Here is a 26,482-nt window from a genome sequence, read left to right as displayed (position 1 = left end):
ATGATCAGTTGTACAGTATTAGCATCCATTACATATGCAAGTGCTAGCTGTGCATTAAAGGTGGGGTAAGTCGTTTTTTAAATGTGCTGTTGGCCAATGTACTAACAAAGATGCTATACACCGCATTCACTTGCAGTCGCCATCGCGACTGACTAACTGGCCTCTGTTACACATGCAATCCAAGAGAGGATGTTTGTTAATCATAGCAGAAGCGCAACAGAATAATGCTTCACCAAAAATAAAGCGCAGATCATGAACGAATGACAAGGAAGCCCAAAAAATGAACGTACAGTACACAATAGTAATTACAAACAAGAGTTGGTTGTTAGTTGCCAACAGCACAGCAGCTCCAGACACACAATGACACTCAAACCCAGTGTTACTCAAGTGTGGATCCGCGTTGCTTTGATTCAACAGCTCTTGCCCAGACATAACCCTTTATTTTCCAGTGATTTCTTCTGAGCTTTTCTCTTTTCTATTGTGTCTCATCTCTATTTCTGTAGTCTTTTTTTCAGTTCAAATCTCCCTCTTGCTCGTTCTCTGTCCTCCACCGTCATACGCTACTGCTGATTGGCTACACGTTTGTTGTTGTGTCGGCCCGGCTAACTTCCAAACAGCATATTTCAAAAACGACTTGATTTTATGATTTTAATGCATGACGTGGAGAAAACGAACCACCCGATGCAAAGTAAATTACATTCAAACCGTTTAATGCATGGCTAGCCGTGGATGAACCTGCTTATACCATGGTCATTTGCCAAAATGGACAAGTTAAAGCGGTTATTGATGTTTGCAGAGCTCAGTTTTAATTCAGACACAGGGATGAAGTAGTGCGTATGATTACATTTATTTTAATGAATGAATTATAGCATTTATTTTAATTATCGAGAGAGATGGGAAATGTGTGTGTGACTAATCTGCATCTGTGCAGCGTCTCACAACGAAGCTGTGAGTTTAATTCCTTCAAAAACAACTATATTACCCCCTTGTTGCTGAGAAATATAATATAGCAAAGCTATTTTATTAATTTAAGTCACGTGCAGCGGTGGTGCAAACACATAAAACCCTGCTTCATTTCTTGTGAGTAATGCTCAAGCAGGGATGTTGTTTTAGCGATCCAACCAGAGAGCGCTCCAGCGGAAGAAATGTGCGAGCGTGGAGCAGAAGCAGAACAATAGTGTTTGGAATGGCTGTGAATGCACACAGGTTTTTGTCTGCTGCGAATACATGCCTCAGTAATATAAGCAGTGAACAAGATTAAACGAACCAATCAAATTATGCACACCTGGAACATTCATTTCAGTATGCAACAAAACACCTTAAACTTTTGACCTGGAGCTACCTTCCAGCCAATCAGAATCAGACCATGGTGTAATAAATTATATATATGAATTTTGATTGTTATTAAACTGTACTGTATATACTCTATATATAACATTTAATTAAATTTTAGATGTGATGAAGTTTAATAACAATCAAAATTCAGTCATCTTGTAAATCTCTTCTATTTTTTCCTCACTGTTTTATACATGTCAACTTATTGATTTTTGAATGATTCTTCCATACTACACCATTGGTTGCATGCCATGATAAACAGCTACAATTTGCGTGTCTTTTGTAGTCCAGCCTTTGGGGAAGTCGCCGCTCCAGTTGGAACAGTCTTGGCCAGGCCCCCAGTCTAATAAGACGTGCTCAGTCAAGAGATCGCGAGTCGCTGCTTTCTGGAGCGGGACAGGACAGCATGGATGATAATCAATCAGATGATGGGAAATCCAGCAGGACCGGCAGTCTGGGCGGAGTGTCATGTCTAGGGTCGTTTGATTTTCCAGAACTCTTGCAGGTTCCACGCCCATATTTGGAGTGCAATGGCAGATTAGATGGAGGTTATCCATCCTCTCCAAAAATTAAACACCCCGAGCCAACATCCACACAAGGGGCAGATGATGATGAATTTGAGGAGGTGGGACCTCTTCTTTAATCTTTTTTAAATTTTTCCATTTTTTTTATTATTTAATAATCTATCTATCTATCTATCTATCTATCTATCTATCTATCTATCTATCTATCTATCTATCTATCTATCATTCAAGATTGTAACATACTTTAGCATCATTGTGGCAAGTTTTGCACCACTAACATTTTTATTTTTTTATTTTTTAGAAAAAAACAACAACTTCTTTGTGTATTTTCCTTCTGCATCTTTCTTCTTCTTATCTGGTATTGTATGTTTTGTTTAGAGCTGGTGTCTCATTGTGAAGAGACTGTTGGAGCCGTATAAACCCCAGTGGTGCAGTGACCATGAGGATTGGTCTCTTTATTTATTTTCCCCTCATAATAAGTGAGTAGCAACACAGAGAACCAGCCAACACACACATATACACAACTAATGAATGCTGTGCTTGCACATTCTCATGCTATACACACGGCTGTTTCCCTCTCGTTCTCTGCAGGTTCCGGATGCGCTGTCAGAAAGTCATCACTCATAAGATGTTTGATCATATTGTGCTCTTCTTTATCTTCTTCAACTGCATCACAATCGCTCTAGAGAGACCCGACATCCAGCCCGACAGCACGGTGAACACAATCACTACACTTATTTCTAGCACTTTCATTAAGCTCTATTATATATGTACACTACCATTCAAAAGTTTGTGTCGGTGAAATGTTTCATATTTTTGCATAATCTCATGCATAATCTCTTATAGCCGCCAAGGCTGCATTTATTCAATAAAAATTACTGTAAAACAGTAATAGTGTAAATGTTATAACGACCTATTTATTCCTGTGATGGCAAAGATCCATTTTCAGCATCATGACCCCAGTCTTAAGTGTAATACGATCCTTCAGAAATCATTCTAATATGCTGACTTCATGCTCAAGAAACATTTCTTAATATTATCAATGTTGTGTTTATATTAGATTTGTATCATATATTTATATTTAGGTCATATATTTTTGGAAATATGTTTTTTTCAGGATTCTTTGAGTAGAAAGTTCAAAAGAACAGCATTTATTTGAAATAGAAATCATTTGTTAACAATATAAAGGTGTTTACTGTCACTTTTGATCAATCTAATGCATCCTTGCTATATAAAAGTATTAATCTTTAATCTCATTATCATAATAAAAATAAATAAAAAACGCATACAACTTCAAAATTACAATAACCAATGTAACTCAGAAATGAAAATATACTGCACAATAAATACTTTAAAAAGCCACTGGGTGACTTCTCATCAGTAGGGGAAACATGGTAACATCTCAAAGCTGCTCTTGTATTGGTCTGTAATGAATATGGTGCATTTGTTGCAATTTTAAATGACATTTTCATTATTCATTTATCATTGTTTGACAGGAGCGGATTTTTCTTAAAGTGTCCAACTACATCTTCACTGTGATCTTTGTGGCTGAGATGACTGTGAAGGTAGGAAATTAATTGATTAAATAAAGGCATACATTTTAGTAACATTTTTATTATTTTTCAATCCTCTGCAATGCGAGTAAATCACTCGCATATGCAACCAAATTTCATGCAAGGCGACTAAAGATTTATTTAATTAGGCAATGGCTAGTATACTGTACAATTTCCGTCGCCTGTGATTGAGTTAAAGGCAAAAAATAAGTTTAGCTCAGATATATAATTTCATTGTCTGATGAGCTTTACGCACCGTCGCTTAGTGGAGAGTGCCATCTGTCGCTTTCTCACACACACACTCAACGTGAGAGAAAGAGAGAGGCTTTTACACATGCCACATAAAGAGAATTGATGCGCTGGATCTAAATACAGGGCTCGACAGGACGGCCCGATTGCCAAGAGTTGACAGATCTGTCACTGTCCCTGTCCCGATCGGGCCAGTTCTGTATCGTCATGAAAGTTTATCATTTGCACTTGTTTTTTAGCCTTGCCTATTTAAACATTCAAGCACAAGAAGACGCAAAAGATAACTCATGTGTGCATCTGACAGAAAGCCCAGTAAACCCCGTCTGACAGGACGCGAATACTGATTTGAGCTCTTTCACGTCTTCCTGCTCTTGAACGGACAATTTCACACAAAATTGTCAAAATGCCTGTCTTGGCGAGTATCCTAGTAAACATAGTCGGTTATGTCTTAAGTGAATGTAACAGTATCAGTATATTGGATGCATTGTCTTAAAGTGACAGCAGCCTAATATACCTGCTGCTGTCTGTGTTTTTAATGTTAATCAAACACTCTTGCTCTTGACTGAATAACTTTTGTAACTTTAATAAGGATTAATCTATATTTAATGTATACAGTGAAGACTATGCCGTTTTATTTTAAATTTGATTACTTTATTAAATTTCTGTTACCTAATCTATCTAATCTGTATCTAAATACTGTTAGATCTACCTGAAAAGCACTGTTTATTTAATATGCATCTTTGTTCTATTGTGTTTATTTATGCTATTGCTTGTAGTTTGATTATTTGTTCTTATTTTTATTACAGACTGTCTACTTGCCTTTAATAGTGTTTGAAATGTATACTGTATTTTATATTATATTTATGTAGAATTTGTTTATTTGCATTGTTCTTGCATTCCATGTAAAAAGTCTAAATGCACTAGCCAATGGCGACTCGAGCTTCAGCATGTCCGAAGAGGGTTGTTTTTATTTAACTTATATTTTTAATATAATAAAACAATAATAATGCAATATGCTGATGACATGTCAGTGATGGTGATGGTTATGATTATTATGCTGTTGGTGTTGTAGGTGGTTTCTCTTGGGCTGTACGCTGGTCCAGGCTCGTACCTGAAGAGCAGCTGGAATGTTCTAGACGGCTTTCTGGTATTTGTGTCTATTGTGGACATCCTGGTCTCACTCGCGTCCTCTGGCGGGAACAGAATCCTGGGTATCTTACGAGTTCTTCGACTGCTCAGAACACTAAGACCCTTGAGGTAAGATTTTTATTGAAGGTATGTGTGGGTGTGTATAATTGTCTGGAAGTACATGATGTCCTCTATTGTAGGCTTTTTTAATATTCTTAAAGGGCTAGCTCACCTATATTTCGTCCGTGGAACACAAAAGTAAATGTTTAGCAGAATGTTCACACTGCTTTTTCAATACAATGAAAGTGAATTGGAGCTGGTTCACAATAGCACTATTTCCGGCAACACGAGCGACAGGATGTAGGCGTGTCCAGTGGTGTGACAATATTGAGATATGTTTAACTTAATACAAATGAAGAGCAACTTTCGGGAGCAACAACCAACAGGAGTGAAGTCAGTGGAGCGCACGTGATCCATCACTACATCCTGTAGTGGAGTTTCGAGGCAAGATAGTGAAGTACCGGTAGTTCATTTTAGCGGTCAGTAACTTTCCTATAATTTATGATCTCTGTGTGCATATAGGGGTACGAGCCTGAATGGTTTTAATGAACCTAGATAGACCGCCGCTTTCGCCGCAGATAAATAGCCACGATGGCAAAGAGCACTCGTTCATCTTTTATATTAAACATTTCATGTACTGATTCATTTATATGTAGCCTTTTCCTTCCAAAATGTTTGTTTGTAGTTGCAAAAAATCTGATTCGTTGTCTAAAACATGAAGCAACATCCATGAATGTCATTCACAAGCTTTACTAGGCAACCAGTAGTTACTCAATAAAACAAAATGTATCCCTAATAAAAAAAACTTTTAATAAGCCGCTGTCCATGGTGCTGAAACCTTGAAACATTTTTTTTTTTTCATGGCAGAATCGAGCTTCCATATGTAACTGTTCCACTACACATATTTAAACAAAGACAGACGGAGATATATTCTGCTGAGCAGACTTTTCATTTCAAGGCTAATACTAGAGCACATCTTGTCTCGAAAGCTTGTTGTGCAGCTCTGAGCCTTTTTATTAACAGCCTGTTTCTAGTTCAGTGGTTTTGCTTTGAGTTCAGATATTGTTGCAACACTAAATATGCATTTCTTTGTGTGTTTGTGTTGTCAGGGTCATAAGCAGGGCCCCCGGACTGAAGCTGGTCGTTGAAACATTGATCACGTCTCTCAGACCTATTGGAAATATTGTGTTAATCTGTTGCGCTTTCTTTATTGTCTTTGGCATTCTGGGAGTTCAGGTACACACATGCTGCTAGTGTCTAAATTACTTAAAGAATAAAAATCCGAATTAAGTTAATTTTTATTAACTTTTATTAATGATTTTATTTATTAAATAAACCTTTAGTATGTCAGAGCTTTGTAATTATCAGTTAATTTGTATTAATGCTGTCTAAATGTAAGGTGTTTTTTATTTACTCAGCTCTTTAAGGGGAAGTTTCATCACTGTGAAGGCTTTGACACTAGAAACATCACCAATAGATCAGAGTGTCTGCTGGCTAAATACAAATGGGTCCGTAGGAAGTACAACTTCGATAACCTGGGTCAGGTAAGACGGTCACAATCACACTTACGCACATATATAGACATAGACATTAAGGGGAATTCATGAAGAATGAATTATGACCACTGGTAGCGTCTTTTATTAAAGAATCAACCTTCTCATTTGCCCTTTTTCTAAAACCATTACATTTCAGATTCAGGTCACACAAGCTCATTTCATCAAGATGACAGGGTTCTGGTGGACAGTGTTTCTTGTACCTGTTCAGTTGTTTAATTTTTTTTGTTTTGTTTTAGTTTAGACCTTTTAACTTTAATTCCCTCGTAATGAATTAACATTAAGTTTGACATCCAACATGTTTGATTTTTTTCCAAAACATTTGAATATCTGTGAAACACAGACAGTTTAAATAAATGCACATTTTTATTTTGTCCACATTATGTCAGTACTCTGTTGTACACAAATCAGCACACCCATATATATATATATAAATATATAAAATATGAGGGAAGAATAAAACACTAAATTTGCTTAAAGCTGCAGTCCGTAACTTCTATGGGTTAAAAATGATTTTTTTTTAGCAAGTACTAACCAGCCAGTGTTCAAAACTATCTGCTTGCCTTAGCTCAATTTTAAAACGGTAAGCTTGTAATAATGTTTTTAATTCCTGTGGTACTGGTGGATTTCCGCGGGAAATTCGACCATGACTTTGCGTCATTACGTCACATCTGTACACATAAAGGAGTCTCGGCTAGTAGGCTATATTGCGTGTGAGGATGTTGGAGGTGGAGATTTATAGCCTTTTCTCACACTTTTCGCACTTGATATAATTAAACTTATCAATTTGATGGCGGATCCAGAAAGGCTCAAATGACAATCACCAGTGACGAGATTCACCCGTTGTAAAATGCAAAAGACTTCGGACTTCGGAGAGGCTAGAGAAAAAAGAGACTGCAGCCGGGCCCATATGAAAACAAGGATAAATATTGGAAGGGCATTAAATGTAGTCACGCAATGCTGATGTTGTTAACATTAACAATTTGAGAACAAAGTATAATTTGCACGGTTTGACATGATATGATAAGCGATCGTTAGATTTAATCAGCGCGATTTATTGGAATGCTTTTTTTCCTTTTAGTTGGTCAGAACAGTGGATGTTACTTGTTCAGATGACATTTTCCGGTGAAATTCTTATGTTGGTCATACTTCCAAAAAGTAGAATCTGTGATTCCGAATGACAGTATCCACACCGGGTGGTGACCGACAGCCTCACATTCTCCTCAAAACATTGGATTTATCCGCACTGTGCCATGCCGAGACACAACCCACATAAAGTATAATAATTGGGAATGTCATTGTATACTATAGTAAATCATGGTAAATCGTGGTAAATCATGGTAAACTATGGTAAATCGTGGTAAAAAATAGTAAACTATGGTAAATCATGGTAAACCATGCTAGCAACGTGGTCATGATACTATTAATACTAGTAATAATCAATTCATAATTGAATAACTGCAATTGCAGATTTCGAACAGAGATGGCAACAAAGAGGAAAAACTACAGACTGCAGCTTTAAGGTGTTTATCTGAAAAAAAAATATAACAGCTACAGGTTTTATTTTACTTTACAAAATGCATAGAAATGCAAAATCCACCATGCATAAGAAAACAAAAAACACACAGGAAAAAAGCATACATTGACTACAGAATAATTAGTTATTAATATGTTGTTGGTTCTCTCTTGTTATTGCATGTGTTCATAATTTCTTTGTATGACAGACCGGCCAGAAATGATGTCTGCACAATTTGGCATGTTTCATTGCGTTATTACAAATAAAAGCACAACTACGCAATACATTGCTTACAAAATGTTTAATAATACTTCAATAAAGGGTAAAGATGTATATTTTCCTTGGCCGGACACATTGTCAGTTTGCAACAAAAACATTTTTTTTAATTTTTTTTTATTAGAAACAACACAAATAGAGTATGTTTAAAACAAGAAAAAAACAATCAATAGAGGAAAAACTTAATTCAGTATAAATTCTATAAATAAGTGTTTCTATATATAAGTAATATATACTTATATATAAGTCTATATATAACTATAAATAAGTAATTCTATAAATAAGTGTTTCTATAATTCTATAATACTTGCTTCTCAAGTAAATTTAGTATGTTTAGATTTTTTTCCAAAAAACAAAACATTTTTTGCTGTGCAGTAGCCTTCAACTGAGCAGAATTCTGTTCATCTCACCTTCCCCTTAATATTTTACAGATATTCATATTGTTGACAATGATACAGTAATATTCTCTTATTTACATGAATCCATTTTATCTGTTTTGCAGGCACTGATGTCATTGTTTGTCCTGTCATCTAAAGATGGTTGGGTCAGCATCATGTACGATGGCTTAGATGCCGTGGCTGTGGACAAACAGGTGTGTGTGTGTGTGTGTGTGCATTCTTCAGATAACTCTACTCAGTGTGGAAACACTTACGCCTTACTCTGAATCTGTCTGTTATAAGAAAAGAAAACACTGGCACCAGGAGTTTACTTCTTTTCTTTTTTCACACAGTTCAAGTGACACAATCACAAAAGGCAGCAGCAGGCTTTGGGTAAAGTGAGTGTTTGATTAATTCAGCTCTGAACTGAAGAAAAAAGGGAGAGAGAGATAAAAATACAGTGGAGGACACCAAAATGAGCAGGTTGAGGAGGAGACACAGAACATTCATCATTTAATTCCACTGAGAGGTCTTATACTCACACACCCATAGACAGAAACATTCAGTCCAACAGACTCAACACAACTGGTTTATGTAGTGTCCTTTATCTTTTTGTGTGGTTAAAAATACCAATTGTTTTGCATATACAATAAGACAAGTACAGAGTTTCCATTGCATTCTGCACTTTCTTCCTGTCACATTTTCATGTCTTTGATTTCTTGCTGATGGGCTTCTTTCTCTCCACTTTCTTTTCCTCCTGACAGGTTTCCCCATTTACATTTTATAGGGAATGCAACTTGTAATTACTTTTATGTGCATAGAAATTTTTATGAAAATTTTCAAATACTGATTATGCATGCATCATGTTTATGCTGATTTCTGTCAAGCCAATATTCAAGTTTTTAGAAATTCAAACAAGGGTGCCTTCACTTTAAAATGCAAAAAAAAAAAAAAAAAAAGATTCATACTTCATTAGTATTTTTGTCTTGTTTTTAGTAGATAGATAAATGTACTTAATTTATAATAAAAATAATGAGACTTGATTTCGGAGAAACTATTATGGAATTATACTACTGTTTAAATATTCGGGCTATATTTTAAAGAGTTTAATACTTTTATTCAGAAATCTTGCATTAAATTGATCAAAGTTGACAGTAAAGATATGTATAATGTTACAAAGGATTTATATTTCAAATACTGTTTTTTCAAACTTACTATTCATTAAAGAATCTTAAAAATTGTATCAGTTTCCACAAAAATATTAAGGAGCAAATCAGCATATTAGAATGATTTCTGAAGGATCATGAGACAATGCAGAATGATGCAGTTTTACCATCACAGGAGAAAATTACATTTAAAAACAGTAAAATGCAAAACAGTTATTTTAATTTTTTTTAATTTTTATTTTAAACACAAATCTACAACATTTAGGTAGTTTTAGTCTTAAAAATAAACTTAATTAATGTTTAACCAACAAAGACAGCTGGTATAATATTCTGACTATCTGAATATTATTCATTTATATTGGTACATGACATGACCAAACTAAAGTAATTATGAACGCTACGAGACAATCAAGCATCAAGCTGTGAAGAAACATGCTTTTGGAAACAGGAGCAGACAGATTCTTTTTTTAGAAGCATCAAAATTAACATTAATTACTGTACAGATGAGTGAAAACATTAAAATTCAAATTTTGAGACTGTCTTTGGTTCACTGCAGTTTTAAGGAAAAAACTCTGCAATGGTGTTGACATGAATTTGCTGATGGTTTGTCTTAAAGCACATTAAAAAAACCACATACAGTACACATATAAACAACATTAAAAATTTGATTTTCACCACAGAGGGACTTATTACCTTATTAGTCTTATTACCTGCATTTTTCAATTCCTGAAAATTGTCAGGGACCTGAATTAGTAAGTACTAAAATGCAGCAAAATAAAAGGCAAGAGCTATCTCCAGCATTTCCACAAAAGAATAGAATGAAAAATATGTGCAAGTCTAATATAGCGTATAAAGTTTATATACTGTAAATGTGCTGATGCACACAGAAATATTCCAGGCTTAACTGAACAAAAAAAGTGTACACATGAATATTTCCTTATGACAATTACACCTCTTTGATCAATGTCATCTCCTTATATCTAAACTAGGGCCGGGACTCGATTAAAAAAATTAATCTAATTAATTAGAGGCTTTGTAATTAATTAATCGAAATTAATCGCATTTTAATTGCATATAAATTAGGGCTGTCAATAAATTACAAATTTTAATCTAATTAATTATACTCGGTGATTAATTAATCTAAATTAATCACATAATTGTTGCTGTGAAAGTATTAAATATTTCAATTCAAATGAATCAATGAATAATCAGCATTAGTGACATTAAAGTTCAAAAACTCTTTTATTATTATTTTCACTGTTCAAATAATTGAACATTATTATTAATAATTGTGTTGAACATGTTATTGAAATGATGTTCAAATGTTCAAAGGGTGAGCATTGAAATAATTGTGCCTAGCAAATAATCAATACAATACAATACAATTGAACATTATTAAATTATTGAACATTATTAAATTATACATTTAATATTAAACATTAAATTATAAACATTATTTACACTTGCTTCTACAGGTTTTTAACATTACTTCGAAAATGCTGCAATTTAAAGTTTGAGATGTTTTTCATCTGTTTTAGAAAGTATTTTTAGACTTGTTTTTTCAGAATAAAACTTGTTTTACAATCTTGAGCATGTGTTATATTTTCATTAAATGTGTTTAATTAAGCCATTGCTGCAAGTAATTTGACAGTTAACAATATTTTAGTGTACAGTTAATCACAAATTCAGTCAGCATTGTCATGACTCATGTTTCAACTGCAAACTAGGTTGTAATTGAATGTACAATTGTATTATCCCATGATGAAAGGTAAGACGGTGAAACAACGTCACAATATCAACGTTGATTCAATTTGCAAAACCGAAGCATAATTCAACATTGGTTCAACGTCGACATACAATCTTTATTCACCCGTCCCATATTGAAAGAAGAGACGGTGAAACAACGTCACGAAATCAACAATGAAACAACGTCACGACATCAACCGCCAGTGTATAATAAGGTACAGAGAGCCGCTGACACGAGAGACTGGTTTAGTCAAGCCTTTAATGGCGATGGAGGTTAAACAACACAAAAAACTTCACACGCATGCGCCGCCCGGGTCTGTGCATTTGCGCTCAATGTCACAGAACACGTCATGATCCACGTAACACTCCACATACTGGCGAACAGTGACACGATTTCAACGTTGATTCGTTTTGCACAATCGAAACATAATCCAACATTGATTCGACCTTGGTCCCTTACAATCACCGGTGAATCAACGTTGAAATGCCGGCTGTTTTTTTATAAGTAAATGTTCCAATCAATGATCCAGGCAGCGCCAGCGCGTTCTCATCTCCCTCCTTCATTTTACAGTCGAATGGTGGCTAGAATGGCTCCAGGTTCAAAGGTCAATACGGAATGGATTAATCTGCGTTATTTTTTTTATTTTCACAGCCCTAATCTAAATGATTTCTCTGTTCTTCTTTCTTCTCTCTTTGTAGCCCATAAGGAATCATAATCCCTGGATGCTTCTGTACTTCATCTCCTTCCTGCTGATCGTCAGCTTCTTCGTGCTGAACATGTTTGTAGGCGTGGTGGTCGAGAACTTCCACAAGTGTAGACAAGACCAAGAGGAAGAGGAGGCCAGACGGAGAGAGGAAAAGAGAAAGAAGCGCATGGAGAAGAAACGCAGGAGTGAGTGTGTGTTTTTTGCCGACTGTGTCATAATGGGACAATGCAGCAAAACGTCAGCCATTTTCCTGCTGTCACTGAAAGCAAAATTCAGAACGAAACAACTAAATGGATTTTGGGCCGTTTTTGTACTTTTTTGCCACTTAAATATTCCCTGGAGCAGAGGCCAACAAAATATTTTGTGGCTTGTCACTGGTGGTTAGGATAAAAACTAGCATGGAACAGACAATTACAAGGTTTTATTGCTTGTAATTTTATTGCATCACACATGGTCAGCACAGTACAGTTTAATTGCTGGCATGTGTATTAAGCTTGTGACATAGACAATTAGTATTGATTTCCACAGACGTGTTCTTCAAAAGCCCTTTGACTTTGCTTGACTTCAAAACCACATAACCAGCATTTAATTAGACAAGAGACACATAATTAAGAAGTGAGAGTAAAAGTGAGAGTAAAAACATTTACTCTTGCCTCAAATCCCACTTTAATCCTGTGCTTTAGTAGTTTTACTAGTGTTAGGTAACAAGGTTATGAAAACAATGGGGGAAATTTTAAACAATAGCTAGAACTTTCTTACATGTTACATATAGGGACCAAAGCCACGTTTAGGGGTCAAAATGTTGGCCTACTTTGGGACAGTAAGCAGCTGCATAACAACAACCCAGAAAGCCCATGACAAAAGCCATTTAGAACACTTAAGCAACTACATATCAACACCCTGGCAACCCTGAGTTTTACATGAGTGAGCATTACTCACAGTACTGTGGTATATATCAAAGACCATCACTGTACCATGGGACCGCCACAGTACTGAACTGGAAAGTGACATAGCTAGCTGTCTCAAGACCTCACTTGCTCTGCCTCTTTCTTAAATGCACACAAAGCTTCTCTCAAAGACACCTTGAGCAGTCTTGAGCGGTGATGGATGTGGGGGGACGCTTGGCTCGACATTTATAACATCCCTCAGATGACTAGACTGTTTGCAAACTGTGATTACACACACACACTGCCACGTTAGCAATTTACTGGCCAGACAAAACTGGGTCAGTGTGCTTGTGTTTGACAGGGACAACAAAGTAGCCTATACAGTGAGTACACTAACACCACACATCCTGCCTTTGAGTTATTTCAATGAAACGTTGCATATCTTGTGTATTACAAAATGGACAATTTTAAACATAAAATGTTCACCGTGGATGTTCACTGCATCCCATGATTCAAGACGAGCGTGTGTGTATGTGTGTAAGTACCTGAATGACCTGAATACACCCTAATGAAGGTGCTCTATTGTTCTCTGTGTGTGTGTGTGTGTGTGTTTTGTCTTGTAGAGGCTATGCAGAGACCTTACTATGCAGACTACTCTCCAACACGCCTCTATATTCACACGCTCTGCACTAGTCATTATCTGGACCTCTTCATCACCATCATCATCGCCATTAATGTCCTTACAATGTCAATGGAGCACTACAGACAACCCAAGGTTTGGTGGATTACACACACACCGCTTCTGTGGGGCAAGGGCATGAGCAAAAGCCTGTTTGCAAAAATGCTAACAGTATTTTAGCATTTCATGTTTAAGTCAACATACGGACACCCCAGTGTTATTTTAGTCTTTTTTAGTTATTTTAGTTATTCAGTCTTTTATCATTACTATACTATACCTTAGTATTTGTTGATATTTTTAATTAGTTTTAGTATTTTTATTTTAGTCATTTCAGGGCTCTACAGTGCGAGTAATTCACTAGCATTTGCGCCTAAAAATAGTTGTGTGAACTTGAAAAATAATTTACGAGCACAGTGCGCGAGTGACGGGCTGTTCTCAATACACTGAACAACAGCGCGATGTGAACATTTGATGACGCGCTTAACTTTATTCAAATGAGAGCGACGATTCGCAACCAATGAGCCAATCACTGAAATAGTGTGGGAAATTGAATGCGGGAACTGCTGGATTTTAAGTGAGAAAGTCCTCCCAACAGCGCTAAAAATAAACGTGTGAGAGCGTGTTATTGGCTATATGTCATGTTATAGCCAGATATGATGACGCTATTGCAACACGCATCACGACAGATGAGCGATCCATTCATCAAGCTAACGCGCAAACTGCCGCGAATTAAAGTGAAAGTAAGTCGTAGACGCTCATCACACAATCATATTCATTAATAGTAAAGAAACGAAATGATATTTGGCTAACGGTTACCAGTTTTGTGACGTGAACTAGGCCTACATTAAATCTGCATATAGCGCGGGAATAGAAGATCCGATTTATATCAGTTTTGCGAAAACACACAATGTGACTAACGTTAGGTGTAAATGGAATCGTTTTGATCAGTAAAAACGCATGAAATCGTTTTGATCAGTAAAAACGCATGCAGTGACCAGGTGTAAACAGGCCGCTACACCATAAAAAAAGTCAAGTAAACACTTGTGAGCTAGATACGCAACACAGTATGAAGCCTATAGTCATCTCAATTATCTCAAATTATCTCAATTATCTCATCATCATTATCTCAAAAGACCAAGTGCAAAAAAACAAAATAATGAACTCCCGCACACTATCAATACTAAATGTTATTAGCAACCCACCAAATTTTATTTTAATTAGGTCCCACCAAAAGACCAAGTGCAGAAACTGAAGTTACGACCAAAACAGTCGACACTGAGGACAGGAAGACGACAAAAACTCATTTTTGATGTAACTTTATATAGGCTACTGCAAGTACTGCAAAGGAAAAAAGCAAGCAGGCATTTGTTTTGTTTTTAGCACTTTATACTTTATTGAGGTGTTCATTCTTTTTATATATTTTGAAGTAGGTTAAAATAATAATTGCATAATTATTAAACAGGTAACGTTAGTTCACCCAAAATAGAAAATTCTGTCATTTATAACTCTCCATCATGTCGTTCCAAACCCGTAAGACTTTCACTCATCTTCGGAAGATAAATGAAGAACTTTTTGATGAAATTGAGAGATTTCTTTCGCTCCATTGACAGCCTACACAACTACCACTTTGATGCTTCGAAAAACGTTCATAAAAAGATCATAAAACTAATCCATATGAATTGAGCAGTTTAATCAACTTTTTTCACTGTGCTCCTATATTTCTTTGCGTGCTCCTAAATTTTTTCATTTAGGAGCACATGTACTCCTTGGGAAAAAAGTTAGCGTAGAGCCCTGCATTTTGATGTATGTTTCAGTCCTTTTATTAGTTTTTTTAAACATGTCGATTTATTTAAATACACATTAATTTATTTCAGCTTTAAATGAAAATTTGAATTTGTTCCCTCACAACTAACTGAAATGAAATAAGTTTATTTATATTTCTGTTAATGTTCATTTCAATTAACATAAATAACTTTTAGTATTTTTAGTTTTGGTTTTAGTTAACAATAACAACACTGGTTCACATCCACTTTACTTCTGTAATCAGACGTACTTCAGAGTGAAACAGTATTCTAATGAGAAACAAATATAGGGTGAGACATGATTTTATGCATCTGGAATTGATTGGATTATGAAAAGTGGGAGTTGCATAAGAGTTTAGGTGTGTTCGACTGCGCAGACCGATCGGCGAGAGGTGCCGCTTGCGCTTGGTGGAGGAGTTAAAAACGGAGGCGTCAAGTCAGGCACTTTCTGCTTGCCATTGTTATGCTCGCGCGGCATTTGCATACTTTATCACAGACGATGTGGATTAGATGCAATATTTGTCAAATACACAGATAGTTCAAACAGAAACATTTTCATATACTGCTTAACAGGGCTTGACTTTAACTTTTTTGCTCACCAGTCACAGTGACTTGTGCTTTTCCAAATTTACTAGCCACTCAGCATTTTAACTGGCCACAATTTTGACATCAATACCAGGGGGAAAAACTGCCAATTAGATATTTTTTATATTATCTCATAACTTGGCAGCAGGTATATTAGGCTGCTGTCACTTTAGGACCTGATGCACGGATCCATTATACTGTTACACATGCGTTTTCTTTCTCAACTGTTTGTTCACTTAAAACATAACTGACTGTGTTTATGTGAATTCTAACCAAGACCGCCATTTTGACATTATTTTGTGACATTAATATTTAACAGTTTAAGCGCAATAAGCAGCGGAAAAAAAACTATATTTAGCACTGAGAGGCGATTAATGCGCACACACTTTGAGTGTGAACACAAAATCTGCAGGAATGATTAAAGGAACACTCCACCCATTTGCATTAAGCTTTGCATTGTTAGAAACCCAGTCATACTATTGAATGGTCGTGCAACACTCTCTCATTTTCCCCTGAGACGGGAGAAATCCGTATTTACCTCTTAACACTTCCTCCCACAATGACGCAAAAATCGTCATTTTGCGTCATTGTCGGAGGAAGTGTAAGAGGGGGGGGATTTCTGTTGAGACTACAAGCACTAGTTCCCACCCTTTCAAACCCGCCCATAGGGGGCTGGACCTAATGCGCTAACAGACCTATCACAGATCAGTGCCAGTGCGTTTGATTTCCAATGCCATCCTCTTTTTCCCGGACATGTCCGGCCGTCGAGATCGTCCAAAATGTCCGAGATTCGGCTTTTGCTTTCTGCGGTCGCCATTCATTGTTTACATGCACACCTTTTGTTTCAATCTAGCTGAATTCATTCCGATTGGTGAATCTGAATGTAGTGTTTACATGAACGCTAAACAAGTGATCAGTTTGATGTGCGTTTTAACATTGCTAAGAAAATTCCCGTTCCTCCGTGAGAGATACGAGACCGGCGCGTCTCAGTAATGACGCCACCGGCCTCGCGCCGTTCTCCCGCGCCCCTCAGCCTCGTCCTGCTCTCCACAGTAAACATGATGAATGGCGACTGTAGAACGCAAAAGCCGAATCCCGGACATTTTGGGCGATCTCGAAATCCAGGGCAAACTCATCATGGAGACTCGCTAGTAGCTTAGCTTTGTTGTTTTCAACTGCCCTCTCTTACTGGTAGGCGTGGCTTGGGAGTGGCCTCCTAGGGCAGCGAAGCAAGTGCATTCTGGGAGTTGTTGTCTTTCATCCACATAAGCCAAAAATACATTTTCTGGCTTTTCTTAGTCTAGAAAGTTCCAAATTAAAAAATAATTTCACATTTCTTCTACATAAATGACCTATTTTAAATACACATTCATCTTTCCAGAGGTGAAGTATCCCTTTAAGAGAGCGAGAAAGTGCAGCTGGTATTGTGTATCTATTTTCCAGAAAGCGAGTATTGGAAGCGTTTCAGATATTCCAGTATTGATATGTATCGAAAAATCATTATTTTTGATTTTTGCACCACATTGCACTTAGTTTAATTATTTCAGATTCCTTTTTAAAAGACTACAATTGAAAAATGTATATATTATATATAAAATTCAACCCGCCAAAGTGGCAAGTAGGAGTGACTGCGTTACATGCCACTGCCGAAATCACCTGCATTTGGCGGGTTGGTGTTAATGTCAAGCCTCGCTGCTTAATACGGCGCCATCTGTACAAAAATAAAGTTCAAAATAAGCCTATACTATTTAAATACCAATAATGTGGGTTTATATATATATTTTTAGTGTTATTTTGATAAATATGACAAAATATAACATTATGGTTACATACAAAGAGTTTTTGACCAATAGCGGAACAGAAGGTGTCAGAATAAACACAATGTCATCGTAGAATCCGGCCAATCGTGGAGCAGCGTGTCGTCATCAGACTGTGCTTTGATGCCATGCATCACAGTGACATGGCCTCGGCGCTCTCTCAAGTCAGACATTTCTAACCGGAATAAATTTATATTCTATTTTGCGCCAATCTCTCTGTGCAGCGCTGAATGAAGTTGAACACACCTAATGACATCAGGCCAGGGGAAGGGTTAAAAAATAAAAGGGCTTGGTGATGTCAACCGAAAAGAAAAATGTTGTTTCAGAGGCAGAGCAAGTTATTACATTTTGATGAAATATTTATAACAGAATAACATGCACTGATGGATTATTCACTATAAGACCAGGATCATACCAGTAAAATGGTCAATTTTGATTCCATGTTTAATATTCCAGGTGTCTGACTGTCACTGTTTATGTCTGTGCTTCTCAGTATCTTGATGAAGGGCTGAAATACTGTAACTATGTCTTCACGCTGGTCTTTGTGATCGAGGCTGTGCTGAAACTGGTTGCCTTTGGCTTTAGGAGATTTTTCAAAGAGAGGTAAGGCTCCCTCTTGAGGACATAATGCAGAGATGCAGTATCTTTCACTGGTTAGTAGTTTTCTTAAATTGACATTTCAGCATGGGTCTGTTCTTATAACAGAAGTGAGGAGAAAACAACTGCAGTCAGTTTAATTTCACTTTAATGGCGTGTTGCAGTTCAGAACTGCTATACCTGAATGCAGTAATATGCACTACTGTTCAAAAGTAAACAGAACAGCATTTATTTGAAGTAGAGTTTTTTTTTGTAACAATGTAAATGTCCCTACTGTCCCTTTTGATCAATTTAATGCATCCTTGCTAATGCACACTAACTTTGGAGATTGTTATTCTGTGACACGGATTCACAGTTATAAGTAGTCTGATTTTAAAGTAAAGACACATAGTGTCTGTAATGAAACTGCGTCTTGTTTCAATGAAATGAGATGATCGTTGCACACAGATATTTCAAGTGTCAGTCATTGATTGAAAGCCTGCGATCCATGTTCCACTATAGTATCAACTCACTGTTTTAAGTGCCTATCATAGAGAAATGTCGCATGGTGTCATGAATAATAATGAGACAAGGTCTTCTCATGAATAATTATGAGACACCACTGTGAAACATCCTGTGACGTTGACAGAGTAAGAGGTCAGAAAGTCCCTAAGTTAATTCCTTTTTATAAATCAAAAATACTGGATGCTAATATTGTCTTCCATTCATTCATGTTCTGTGGACCTTTAAGCTTGAAAAGTCAGTGTTAAAGAAAGACCTTTCCTCAGGCAATCTCGAACTAACGGTCAAGTGTAGCACTTTCCAAGAATATTAAATGGTTTCACAGGACCTTGTCTTCATCTCATTTTGTGTTTCTGTCTTTCTTCTGTCAGGTGGAATCAGTTAGACTTGGCAATCGTTCTTCTCTCCATCATGGGCATCACACTTGAGGAAATTGACCTGAATGCCTCTCTACCCATCAACCCAACTATCATACGCATCATGAGAGTTCTGCGCATTGCCAGAGGTAACAAATACACAAAGACACGCACATGCCAGCCAAGACGGATGAGAAATAAAGCAATGCCTTAGATGTGTCAAGAGCGAGAAGAAGATTTTCTTGCTCCTCTAATAAAAATGGGAAATGTAGAATGTTTTATTTACACTACCATACAAAAATTTGGGGTCCATAAGATCTTTTTGGAATTAAATTAATAATTTTATTCAGCAAGGACACATTTAACTTTTAAAAGTGACATTAAAGACATTTATAATGTTTTGTTTTTTTACTTTGTTAAATTTTAAAGATAATTTCTTTTCCCCACAAAAATATTAAGCAGCCCAACTGTTTTCAACATTAATAATAAGAAATATTTTTTAGCAGCAAATCATCATATTAGAATGATTTCTGAAGGATCATGTGAAGCTGACGACTGGGGTAATGATGCTGAAAATAAATATTATTGTTTTACTGTATTTTTGATCAAATTAATACAGCCTTGGTGAGCATAAGAGACTACTTTCAAAAGCATTAAAACATCTTAGTGACCCTAAATAGTAATTTTGAATGGTAGTGTATTCTTTTTATATTGTGCTAACAGATGTTTAAGGACAGTGAGGGTTAATGGCAAGCAATGTTAAAAAGAGATTTCAATGATTAAAATTCCCTTTCAGTGTTGAAGCTGTTGAAGATGGCCACAGGAATGAGATCTCTTCTGGATACAGTAGTTCAAGCTTTACCGCAGGTCAGTGCGTTCGTATGTTTGTGCTCTATCTTTTGTTATTTGTATTGTGGAACTACAGTACTTCATAGATACCTTACTGTATGTGGCCCCAGATGGTATACAAGGCTTTATTCTGGTGATGTTCTGGTTCTCTAGGTTGGTAATCTGGGTCTGCTTTTTATGCTGCTGTTCTTCATCTATGCGGCACTGGGAGTTGAACTCTTTGGCAAACTTGGTCGGTATACCTTTCATTTCCTGTTATCATACACTGCCGTTCAAAAATTTGTGGTTGATAAAACTTTTTAACTGTTTTTGAAAGAATTCTCACCAAGGCTGCATTTATTTGATCAAAAAATTATGTAAAAATAGTGGTACTGTAAATAACTTTTTTCTATTTTAATAGATTTTAAAATGTAATTTATTCCTCTGATGGCAAAGCATCATTACTCCAGTCTTCAGTGTCACATGATCCTTCAGAAATCATTCTAATATGTTGATTTGCTGCTCAAGATTATTTATGTTTTTCAGGTATCTGATGAATTGAAAGTTCAATAGAACAGCATATATTTGAAATCTTTAGTCTGTACTGTCACTTTTAATCAATTTAAATTGTCCTTGCATGAATAAAAGTAGACAAAAATCCTACAGAGCCCATGCTTTGAATGGTAGTGTATGTTGTTGCATGAAACAAATAAATGCATTTTTGAGGTGAAGTATTAAAATGAATTATTTTTAAATCAGAATGCACTGAGGAGAGCCCATGTGAGGGTTTGAGCAGACATGCTACATTTCAGAACTTCGGCATGGCATTCCTCACTCTGTTCCGCATTTCCACGGGAGACAACTGGAACGGAATCATGAAGGTATTTTGCAAACCATGAAAAATATTCAGGCTGCATGTTATAAATACCTGATTAGAGAATGCCGATGTTTAATGTTAGCTCTTAATTGGTTGTCAGATTATTTGTTGCCCACATACAGTACATTATCAGGACTTTTTGAGCTTGGCAGAACTCACAATTTCTGTTTCTGTGTGTGTCTAGGATACCCTGCGGGAATGTAAAAATGACAAATGTCTGAGTTACCTTCCGCTTTTGTCACCTCTGTACTTTGTGACATTTGTGCTGGTGGCACAGTTTGTGCTGGTGAATGTTGTGGTCGCTGTGCTCATGAAACATTTAGAGGAGAGTAACAAAGATGCCCGTGAGGAGGCGGAGATGGATGCGGAGTTGAGGGAGGAGCTTAAGGGCAGTCGTAGACCAAGCTCCGCCTCTGTGGGCGGAGTCATTGGGCTGGAGGGTACAGCTGTTAAAATGGAGACTCTCTCACATGAACAGGTGAGTTCCATTAGATTAGAGTAATGCTAAAGGTATTTTAGATATGTTTTAGATTACCATTTTAAATAATATTTTAGTATGATATAAAAATAAAAACATGTAATATTTTTATTTTTATACTGTACTTAAAAAGGCTAAATAGTGTAAAAAAAAAAAAGTCGTACTTGTGATGGGAAATGTGAAAATACAGAGCAGTTTTTTGGGGTACAGTCTACAAATCAATCATGGCAAAGTAGTCTTTGATAATGTCTAAATGTATCCAAACGGAAAACCTAAATATAAGTAATTATGCCTGAAAATACTCTATAAGTAACTAGGGAATACATAGCCCTATATATGCAAAGAAATGTATATATGCAAAGAAATGTGTATATATATCATATATTTAGGGCTATACATGGTTATTCCATTCTATTACATCTGATTTTCTTTATTTCTCCCACCAAATGGCACTAATCTGCCTTCCATGCACTGGATTTTTAGACACTGAAAATAAATTCTATAGAAGTAAATCTCGCATAATTTAGAGGTGAATATTGTCTAGTACCATGAAACCTCAAAAACAAAAAAAAATAAAGTCACGTGAAATAAAAGTTGTCCATTCTTATTTTTGATGAAATATTTCCGTATTTATCATAAAGGGTTTTTCTGTGCACATCTTTATTTTTTAAAATTCATGTGCCTTTGTAATCTTTAATAAAAGTAACTTCCCCTTCGTCTTGCAGTGGCATCTCTTCCCTGATGATGTTTACTGGCATAAATAAAAATGAATCTACTGTACAGCAACATTTTAAAGTTAACATGCAATTTTGAAGTGCACCAATCTATTTTGATTTTATTTATTAAAATAATATAAACATTATTTTATTATAAATATCATATTTATGCTATTATTTTTTATAAATATTACAATTATATATTGTATTTTATAAATATTTTTCATATTTTTTTAAGAATATGCAGTATCTTTAAGCCTGTTTTTAAGAAATAGCAAATCATTACAGTTAAAGCGCTCTTATCTTAATGATTTGTTGTGTTTGCAGGGCAAAGACCCCAATTACGGCAACTTCCTGACAGTTGGGAGGCCGTCTATGTCACGGATGCTGTCCTTACCTAATGACAGTTACATGCTGTATCCTGCTAAGCCTGTATATGGATCCGTTCATGAGAGATTCTCCAAACAGGACTCTACACTACCAGGTGACAAAACTAAGCCAGTCCTGGCTGTTCATGACACACGTATAGAGAGAGAATATGACTAAAGCTGTTGGTGTGTTTTCAGGCTCATCTCTCTCACTCGGGACCCAGTCCGGTGAAGATAGTGCCGTAATGCAGGTTCAAGGAACTGCATCTCAGACAAGCCTGGCCTCCATTCCTGCTCTCCACCCTCTAAACCGAAGAGCGAGATCTAGCAATGCCTTCAGAGCTCTGAAGAGACAGGTACCACAGTAACTCTCATCCTGATGTCTGTTTGTGTATGTTAGGGCTGACAATAGATTAAATCAATTAGACTAGTAGAAAAAATACACTTTTTTTTCCTTTGTCACAAACGAAATGCAAAATTTGAGATGTCAATCATGTGAACATTTGTATAAAATGTCAGACGTTCTTACTTCCATTGGACGATTCTCAAATCATGATTTTACACAAACTGTGCTGCTGCTGTCATCGCTAAAGCAAGAGACAAACCAAAGACTAAAACATTCTGAAATTAACGTTAAAAGGAATAGTTCACTTAAAAATGACAATTCTGTCATCATTTATGTAGATTTAAAAATCATGGTTTCCCCCATTATGGTTGAATCACGGAAGCTACACCAGTTATGACATGATCTTCACATGGATCCATGCTATCTATAGTCTCTCATGCACTCAACACATGCACATGAAAATCTGACTTGACAAAATACATTATGAAATTATTATGAAAATGAATAAAGAAAAATAATACAGATACATAACATTAAAAAATAAATTTTTAGTCTGGAACTACGACAGTCAGTTCCACACCGTCAGGAAAAGCAGACCAAAGAAAGACATGATAACAAAACAAAATAAAGATACAATAGAAACATAAGGAAAACAAAAAAAGGGAAAACACTAAGAAAACAAAACAAACAAATAACCCCACCATGTTATGTCCCCGCATAATATGTGTATTTTAACGTCTATGTGCAAGCATTTAAAATGGATCCCAATCATCTAAGAAAATAAAAACTAATAATTCTTCTGCCGGTGCCTTGACTCGTTAAGTACTTAACTCCTCAAGTTCCCGGCTAAAACAACAAACCAAAATAAACATTGATGTTAAAAAGATCCTATCCCTTGGGGTTGAAAATCAGTAAACGGGTGTTCATTGTTTGTGAAGTTGTATTTTGTAAGTAGTGTGTAAAATCTCATATTTCACTCCTTATGTCCCATTCTCAGTTCTATCCATTTGTCATCAAAGGAGCATTTCTAAAGTTATCTTAAGTTTTTATTAATTAATTAATTTATCCTGTTACCCAGACTTATTTTGAATTAGCAAAAACAAAGTCTTCATCTTTAAACACCACCAATGTCTTGGAATTATCCAATGCAATATCTAATGATCTGAAATGTGAAAACTATGATAGAAATTAATTCAACATCATACAGCCATCATAGATTCAGGATATAAAACTTTTAGCCAATTTTTCATAAGGCAACTAACACCATATTCTAAAATAAATTAACAATCTTTGTTTTACTCTCCACATCATTAATCACAATTACCCTCATGGTCTCAGCTAGTTCTCGGAAACTCTCTTTTGTATATAATTTCCTTTCCTCAGGGTGTTGTCCCCTGGCATAGATATATCAAGTTATGCACAATGAAATACAAACCATTCAAGGAATGCGGTCTCTGGTGATCAGGCATTGGAGAGCTCACTTTTTTTGGGCAGACTGCTGTAACCCTCAGTGATGCTGTTGGCCTAACAAACAAATGCTCAACCATACCCATCTCACATCTAACACCTCCCTTCAGGGTCGGTGCCCAGTGGCGGTGACCCCCTGCCTTAGGTTGTCCTCCGTTGGCCAAAAAAGGATCTTACTCGTCTTTGAGAAATCACCTCATGCACACTGGTAGCCGCTCTTTCCCATTAGGAGATTTTTAACAGGTATTTTCCGGAGCTCAGGGAAAGTGCATTCAAGAGCCATCAAAGTCATTTGGAATGCCTAAAAGTGTAAACATGGAGACAAATTAATGATCGTATTTAATCACTAGAATCCATCAAACATCTTCAAATATCAACATAGCAATGCTGAGTTTATACTCACTGAATTTAGATATTACAACCGTTAATTCAGTGTAATGTTCTGGTACATCAATAACCGGAACCAATCAATAACTGGAACCATCAGCCCTGTACATGGTGAAGACAAAGATGAGACAAAGTAGTTACTGGTCATGGAATAAACAAATAAAAATGGTCACTTCTATCATTCAAGGTAGAATATCATTAAAACATTTAACTCCCAATTGCATATATTACTTCTTTAAAAATCTCTGTCTATAATTTCCTGCTGAGACGCTGTGCTCACTCTAGATAGCTTGTTACTTATGACAGGCTCAAATAACAAAATCTAAATGACTTTGAATGAGAGAAAGACTCTGAGAGAATGTCAAGACTGCCTCAGAGTAATTCTGCATTTTCAATACTTTTATAATTTCATTCTACTCACTTTTTATTCTGACTTAGTCAGAAATAATATGCATTTCAAATAAACATCTTTGTTTATATTTGTCATTTTTCTTTATATATTTTCCAACTCACATTCTTATGAAGTCATTATCTATAATTTTCATCAGCTTGTACTTGTCAATTAACTATAAAATATTATCATAAATCTTTCCCTCAAAGTAATTCCTTAACTTCAATCTTATGATGTTATTTTATCTCTTGTTCTTTTTCAGACAAAACTTAAATTTTGTAATGTTAAACAATGATCACCTTTCAAACATTAACACCAGAAATCTGTTAAAAAGCTTAGCTTGTTTCTGTTTTTCTCTTCAAATACCCAGAAGATAATGTTTTGCTATACAATTACCTTTGTGTATTCTAGAGAAGCAACAGGCTTTCTATTTATATCTCTCTCTGTGTGTGTGTGTGTGTGTGTGTGTGTGTGTGTGTGTGTGTGTGTGTGTGTGTGTCTAACTGTACGTTCACACCGCCGCCAACTTGAGCCTCCAAAGTTACCGGAAGTCATTCATTTTCAATGGAAGCTGGCTTCTCTCAGCTGCAAGGAGCGTCAAATCCATCGGCGTCCCGTTTTGGGCGTTTTGAGCGTCAATCTGAAAGTTGAAAGTAGCTCAACTTTATGGTAATGAGCTATGACACGGTTCAGCGGCAAACGCCAGCAACCAATCGGAATATAGACGTCCTTCGCGCTGGTTGATTCCGTAGAAACATACGATGTAAACTTTCGTTCCTACCAAAACATTAGTTCCGAGAAAACGGAGGAGAAGCTGATCATCGCCATTGCTGGGTTTCCTATCATTATAGGATTAATTGCACAGTTTAACCATCATAGAGTGAAAGTTTATCATTTGCATGTGTTTTTAAGTCCTGACCAGTTTAACAGGGCGCGCTTGACAGGGCATATATAAGAACGAGCAGAGAGAGAGAGCCCCGGCCGCGCGCGCACTCACTATTAATAATAATAATAGCTAATAATTCTTTTTTCATTATAATTAATACATTATGAAATTATTATGAAAATGAATAAAGAAAAATAATACAGATACATAACATTAAACAATACATTTTTAGTCTTCAATTTACTTACCCTCAAGTTGTTTCAAACCTGTATGAATCTCTTTCTTCTGCTGAACACAAAAGAAGATAGTTTGAAGAATGTCGGT

The 26,482-nt window shown here is 36.1% G+C and overlaps 1 protein-coding gene across 1 annotated transcript in view; it reads left to right on the top strand.

The window, feature by feature from the left end:
• cacna1hb (calcium channel, voltage-dependent, T type, alpha 1H subunit b) overlaps positions 1-26,482 on the top strand; it is a 95,007-nt gene that overhangs the window by 64,161 nt on the left and 4,364 nt on the right. Inside the window, exons 17-34 of the mRNA XM_084104139.1 lie at positions 1,622-1,960; positions 2,238-2,338; positions 2,451-2,574; positions 3,356-3,424; positions 4,734-4,918; positions 5,959-6,085; positions 6,268-6,393; positions 8,697-8,786; positions 12,183-12,375; positions 13,701-13,852; positions 18,454-18,563; positions 19,430-19,563; positions 20,211-20,281; positions 20,417-20,495; positions 21,002-21,123; positions 21,304-21,597; positions 22,641-22,797; positions 22,880-23,037. Of these exons, the coding sequence (XP_083960265.1) occupies positions 1,622-1,960; positions 2,238-2,338; positions 2,451-2,574; positions 3,356-3,424; positions 4,734-4,918; positions 5,959-6,085; positions 6,268-6,393; positions 8,697-8,786; positions 12,183-12,375; positions 13,701-13,852; positions 18,454-18,563; positions 19,430-19,563; positions 20,211-20,281; positions 20,417-20,495; positions 21,002-21,123; positions 21,304-21,597; positions 22,641-22,797; positions 22,880-23,037 (2,631 nt within the window). The remainder of the gene's footprint in view (positions 1-1,621; positions 1,961-2,237; positions 2,339-2,450; positions 2,575-3,355; positions 3,425-4,733; positions 4,919-5,958; positions 6,086-6,267; positions 6,394-8,696; positions 8,787-12,182; positions 12,376-13,700; positions 13,853-18,453; positions 18,564-19,429; positions 19,564-20,210; positions 20,282-20,416; positions 20,496-21,001; positions 21,124-21,303; positions 21,598-22,640; positions 22,798-22,879; positions 23,038-26,482) is intronic.

This window comes from Abramis brama, assembly GCF_963993115.1.
Source record: "Abramis brama genome assembly, chromosome: 2".
NCBI lineage: Eukaryota > Metazoa > Chordata > Actinopteri > Cypriniformes > Leuciscidae > Abramis > Abramis brama.
Note: the sequence above shows the minus strand (reverse complement) of the source record. Positions and strands in the feature narration are given on the sequence as shown.